The sequence below is a fragment of the Epinephelus moara genome, chromosome 12, assembly GCF_006386435.1.
Source record: "Epinephelus moara isolate mb chromosome 12, YSFRI_EMoa_1.0, whole genome shotgun sequence".
Taxonomy (NCBI): Eukaryota; Metazoa; Chordata; class Actinopteri; order Perciformes; family Serranidae; genus Epinephelus; species Epinephelus moara.
Window position 1 is genome coordinate 10,571,463 of NC_065517.1, and position 6,389 is coordinate 10,577,851.

The 6,389-nt window shown below is 39.7% G+C and overlaps 1 protein-coding gene across 2 annotated transcripts in view; it reads left to right on the forward strand.

The window, feature by feature from the left end:
• The window catches only part of LOC126398395 (sorting nexin-14-like), a 30,165-nt gene that overhangs the window by 10,916 nt on the left and 12,860 nt on the right, over positions 1–6,389 (forward strand). The window contains exons 14-20 of one of the 2 annotated variants that reach the window (XM_050057704.1): positions 366–521; positions 1,701–1,825; positions 1,978–2,036; positions 2,395–2,421; positions 4,263–4,395; positions 4,764–4,950; positions 6,012–6,095. In XM_050057704.1, coding sequence (XP_049913661.1) covers positions 366–521; positions 1,701–1,825; positions 1,978–2,036; positions 2,395–2,421; positions 4,263–4,395; positions 4,764–4,950; positions 6,012–6,095 — 771 coding nt within the window. The remainder of the gene's footprint in view (positions 1–365; positions 522–1,700; positions 1,826–1,977; positions 2,037–2,394; positions 2,422–4,262; positions 4,396–4,763; positions 4,951–6,011; positions 6,096–6,389) is intronic. The other variant, XM_050057705.1, reaches the window with a different exon arrangement.

The following is a 6,389-nucleotide window of genomic DNA, read 5'->3' on the forward strand; positions in this document are numbered from 1 at the left end:
CACTTCAGCTCATAAACTTTGTATTTACCTGCCGCCATTTTCTTGCGAGTGCCTGATTAGGATAGTGCATGTGCAGCTCTCAACAGAGACAAGAAGAAAGTGAGATGTCTCACTCCATAGCTACACCCATCAGCTCCAGAAAAACAATCTGTTTAATTCGTTTTTACCACCTGCCTGGTTGAACAAGAGAGTTGCTATATTTACCAGCCCAGCGTGGTGTTTTACTTGCGAGGCAGTCCTTATTGTTGAGCCCTGCTGATGCAGTGGAGCCTAAACCCAATTGTGGAAGCTCTGTCCAGAAGCAAGTATTTGACCCTGTAACATAAATATGTCAGTCAGACAAACCTGTCATTGTTTTGCTCCAGAGGAGTTCAACGATAAGATCCTGAGTCCAGACCTGAGTGAGTCTGAGCTGCAGCGTCTCCATGGTGAGGTGCAGCACATCTACGAGACCTACTGCCTGGACGAAAGCATCGACAAGATCAGCTTTGACCAGTTCATCGTGGATGAGATACGGAACAGTAAGAGGCTACTTATATACCTAACTGTCAGTGCAGCTGTCACTACTTCATAACTCCAGTATTTTTGTTATTAATATTTCACTTGAAAAGGTGCACTCCACCAATTTAACACACCAAGGTCAGTATAACAGTTTTAAAATCAGTGTGTGTACATGGACATGAATAATCTGTTTATGATCGGGGTTTTGGAGTATCCATATATGTGTTTGATTATGTAAACACCTTATCCTGATTTCAGAAACCTAGTTCAGCCCTATCCCATTTATGAGAATCCCGAATGGGGAATGGGGAAAGGGAATTATAAGTGTAGTGCAGCTGCTTTCAGGAGTAATATTAGCTCAGTATGTAGTGTGTGTTGAGAGACAGAGAGCAGGCAGCTTTTGGTGATGGGAGGAGAGAAGAAATAAGTAGCTAAGTCGTCAAGTGTTAGTAACAGTAGTAAATACACAGTGAAGTGTTTGATATTTCCTGTCCCTGTTTAGGTAAACATCACAGTGCCTGCACAAACAGACTGCAGTAATCAGTAAAGGGGTTGCTGGTATTTTTCATGTATATGGGGAATATGAATTACCCAATTTCTCTGTGCTCATGTAAACACCATATCCAGAATATGAAACTAACCGGGATAAGCCTCGTACACGGATGATTTATGTCCATGTAAACACATTCAGTGTCCTGTGACTATATGAAGTCTGAAAAATAACTTTGATTATGTTATCTCAACTTGGCCTTTGATACTACCGATTTATAAATGAAACCCCGTGTTACCAACTAGGGGTATGGAGTTTGAAAGGTGTAGGCATTTATGAGGAGACACTTGTAGTGGTTTTGGAGACAGGTCCATATTAGGGTCTAAAAGTCAGGCGATCTTGGCTTCTGCTGCTTCGACCATTCTTTTATGAACTCTGTCTTTCACAAGTCTCCCTTGTTGAATTGTGTTTATTTTTCCCCACTGTTTAGTGTGTTAGTGCAATAAGTGCAAAGGATGAATTTAAATTGAAAATTTGTAAACTAACTTTGCTCTGTACATGTGAAACACTACCTTTCTGCCTGTTTAGAATGTAGTACTATCTGTGTATGAACTTTTGTAATGTTTTCCTGTTTGCCTCCAGTGTAAATATTCTAACTTTATAAACAGAAAAGTGATAGCAGTTTAACCACACGCTGTCTCCCTCTCAGTTGCCAAAGGTCCGTACACTGGTGTGGTGAAGCTGCAGACAATGCCCTGTCTGTTTGAGGCGTACGAACATGTGTTGTCTCTGCTGGAGAGAGTCTTCACCCCGATGTTCTGTCACAGCGATGAAGTAAGACCTGAAACACTCAGTTACCCACAAATCTGCTGGTCACTTATGAAGGTTTTCAAAATATACAGCATTTGTCTGTTTCAGTGTTGCATATTAACAGAGTACATTTACACAAATACTAAACAGTATGTGTGTCTTCTCTTTGTGTCCAGTACTTCAGATACCTGCTGAGGGGAGCAGAGTCTCCAGCAAGAAACTCAAGAATTAATAGGTTTGTGGTTAGCGTATAGTTGAGACCTTTAATTTGCTCTCTGTGTCAGTAATACCAAATAAAAAGTTAAAAATTTGAGAAGGTGCTGATGAACACCTGAAAATGATAAGCTGAAGCTGAATTAACTTGGTCTTGTGTGTACCAACCAGTGCTCCAGCGTACTCCTTAGTTTTCACTGTTTGTGCTGTAAGATTTAGAATTTCTTGGAAAAAGAAATTCACAATCCACCAAAAACATTCTTAATGGTAGTACTGTGAAAGGTGTTTTTAAAGTGTACCAGCTTTGAGTTTTGCTCACATCCCTTGGAGGTCTTTTGTCCAAACACTTCATCATCAGCCACTTGTGCATCTTATTCCAGAAATAGCTTCAGTCTGGATGAAAGCAGGTAAGTAGGTCTTCAGCATGTTACCTGGCCTCTCACAGTCTGCTGCCTGAAAGACGCTGAATGCAAGCAAACAGCGTGCAGTTTGATGCATGCAGATACAGTATACATCTCACTGTAGTCTGCTCTCACAATCAAACAAATCATAACATCATGAGCTACTGCCGGGCTTTATGTTTGTTCACATGTTATGCTGATGCTTGCACTTAGATTTTATTCTCATGTTTGAAACAATGGACCTGTTAAAGGAGACAGCACTGACACTACAAGGGTGTTAAGAAGTCCTTTGTCCTTATAGTTGTCTGTTGATGACTAGCAGACAGTATAGCAATGAAAGAGTTTGTCTCTGGCAGGGATTAGGTTTTTTTCTTTATACCTGAGAATGAGGTGTTTAGCCTCCATCTGAAGCTGACATGTCTGACAGGCAGTGTCATGTTGCATCACTGTCCTCTGTCAGTCATTGACAGTTGGAGTCCAGGTCAGATGTCTTGACATTACAGATTTACTACTTCACCCCTTTCAAATAGTTTTACATTTTGATTCTGAAAAACAGAACTAATACAGAATCTGAGTTTCAGATGACACCAAATCACATCTTCATCATTTTCATATAAAATTCTTTCTACATTTAGCAAAACCAGCATAACTTCTCAAATATTGTACTCAAATGTGAGTTTGGTTTTCTCTTGCAACCATACTAGCACATTCCCTTAATAAAATACAGTGTACATTTTGAAAGATTTGTTTTTAAATCAGAAATCTGACCACAAATGCAATGCCTTCTTTTGGCACTTGACAGATGGTTGCTCTTGAAGTGTTTTGATCAGTACCTTAAAGTATTTAAGTTTGCTTCTCAGCCTTTCTTTTAAAATGAATATAATATAACAAGGAAGGATATAATCTTTCTGCTGTGACATATTTCCAGTCTCCAGTATTTTATTATTTCACAATAACAGTGATAATCAGCAACATTTATAGACAGTTTTTCATTCATGAAATGCTGCTCAAAGTATGAAAATACAAGTGTAAATGTTCTACAGACACAAACCTGCACCTTCAGAAAAAACTTTAAAGATGCTATAATTACAAACAAACAGATTTAAGACACCAGGTTTTCTGTTTTTCTTAATATTATGAACATGGCGACCATTTTCTACAGAGCAACTGTTGTCTTCCTCAGCATGGAGGAGAGACGGATGAATGCTAAAGCCTGTACTCGCCTTACTTTTTGTTCCAAAGGGATATTAAAGGAAGTTTTAGAGGTGACCGTCTCAAACATCTTTGAATCTCTGATCCACCTCCCTCTCAGCTGTTGTAAAAGTCTGATTTTATGCCCTTTTTAAAAAAGCAGGACTTCCTTTAATGTGTCTGAGGACAGGAAAGTAATAACTGCAAATCTAATGACTTTGTCGGCACGATGCCAGGTGCCTAATCATTTTTAGAAGGTTCTTTTCCATCATCAAACTCAACTGCCTGGTTGAACATTAGAAATGAGTTTTGAGTGACTACATGCTGCTGTGGCCGCTGGATGAAAAGCCTTGTAGCTGCTCTGCATGTCTGCTGCTTGACTGATGTCAAATTGAAATGCTATATCAGCAAGTCATTTGACAAACGTGAAAGATGAATCTGCTTATTTACTTACTTATTTAAGCTACTGTTTTCCAACGTTTGAGAATGATCATGATGAAGAGAAGCACCAGGGGACAAAAGAATAGGCTAGAGGAGGGGGAGTAGTTTCAGACTAGTTAGACCAAATAGATGAGATGTGTTTATGGGTGTGTGTTATATTAATGCAGGTTAGATGCTCTTAATGTATCAGCATATTTCTCTGTTCACCACCGTAGAAACCTGTCAAAACGAGGGGAGACATTCGGGATCAGCAGAATTGGCAGCAAAATCAAAGGTGTGTTCAAGAGCACGACCATGGAGGGAGCCATACTGCCACCCAGCGCCATGAATGACATGGACGATGACCAGGTGGGTGTTTCTTTTTGACGGGTAAACATTAAATCCATTCATCTCTTCTTGTCTGTATAGTTATATAATATACCAAAGTTGAATATCAGCTTTGCAGTTTGCAAAGTGAGGCATGGGGCAACTTCATTCATGCATCTACATTCATTTGTCCTTTCCTTCAATGCATCTATCCATTTAATCCATTTGTCCATCTGCAGCCTTTTATCCGTCATCAACCTTGTTATCCAGGCTTGCAAGCATATGCATTTATTCATCATATCTAAAATACAGACAAAAATACACTAGGTAATGATAGATAAAGGGGTTTATCATTTTTTTTAAAGTCAAAGTAAAGTTGTAGATTGTTATTTGTTATTGTTTCCCTGTAGGTGGAGGAGGCGACTGTCGTGATGGAGGACGACTCTCCCGCTGAGCCGGCCAGTTCGGCGGGCACCCTGAGAAACCTTTCGGCCTGGAGCATCACCATCCCCTACATCGACTTCTACGATGACGAGGTCAAGAAGGAAAAGATCCCCGTCTTCTGCATCGACGTGGAACGCAACGACAGGAGAGAAGGTGAGTGAAGGGGGCGGTAAAACACAAGTCCTCTGTCGCTGGACTCATCTGGTGATAGAGTGTTACCTGAAAATGTTGCCTTCATCTTTCATTTTGCTTTTTGAAACTTATCTGACTGTGTTTCTCACTTAAGATGGGGCGTTAGCCTCACACCAATACAAAACAATTTTTCAGTTTGCAAAGCTGCAGCTACATACTGGTTTATATGTTGAATTTTCTACTACTCTGGATAACGTTTACTGGCATATGAAATGTAATTTAACTCCTTCAAACCATAACATATCGTTACCAATTTGGATTATGTTTTTATGCTTGGTCCTGATTTGCTCAAGTCCATTTCACACTGCTGGTTAATTGCAACTCATAGAAGTACCGATAAGAAAAGTAAAATGATTAATACTTTTCTGCCAGCATTCCTCTCTCGCCTAAATTGAAGCAACAGTATTGCTTTTTATTGTAATACTTTAATAATATTCTTCAAAGGCAAAAGCAGGCAGCACACGATCGATCACTTTTAAGAGCTAAATGATGTGCTGAATGTGTCATTTGATTCGTTTTATGAGAAAGCTCACAGAGCCTTAAAGGTGCAGTGTGTAGGATTTAAGCGGGTAGTTCGGCAGAAATGGAATATAATATAAAAAGTATGTTTTCTTTAATGTATAATCACCTGAAAATAAGGAGGGAGAGGGTCCACGTCCATGTTCTCACATTTTTGCGTCAGCCACCATAGTTCGCAGCCTCTCTGCCATGAGAGCTTTGGAAAAACTCGGGGTCTGTTTGTTTTGGAGAGGAAGAGACCTCTGGATAATTTGGCTCCCGTTAAAACCTCCTGAACAACCAGGAGAAGTTTTAGCTGGTTGTAATCTGCAATCCTCCCCACGAGATAACATTAAATCCCCCTAAATCTTACACACTGGCCCTTTAAGGAGAAAGTCTGGGTTGAAAGAGCAAGTTAATAACCACTGTTCGGAGTCTGTACCTTGTGTACAATGTCAGTTGTACCATTAATTATTCTGCACATATGTATGTAATGGTGTAATTTACTTGTTCTTTTCTTGCAGTTGGTCATGAAACTGAGAAGTGGTCTGTCTACAGAAGATATCTTGAGTTCTACGTACTCGAATCCAAACTCACTGAATTCCATGGTAACACTGAACCTTTACCAAAATTATTTTATTTAAATAGCTGTGACAATCACCATATTTTAAAGGGAAAGTTCCATTTTTTACAACCTGGACCTTATTTCTGGCATTAAATATGGTTGTTTACTCACCCAGATAAGTTTGGTGTCATTTGGAGTCCTTAGGAAAATATTTAGATCCGCGAGAGCCGCGTACATCCATATAGTGGGAATGATCGGGGCACCGACAATGAGGCTCTAAATAACACATTATCTGCCGCGAAACTCGTTCATTTCACCAATATGTTTTTATGAATCG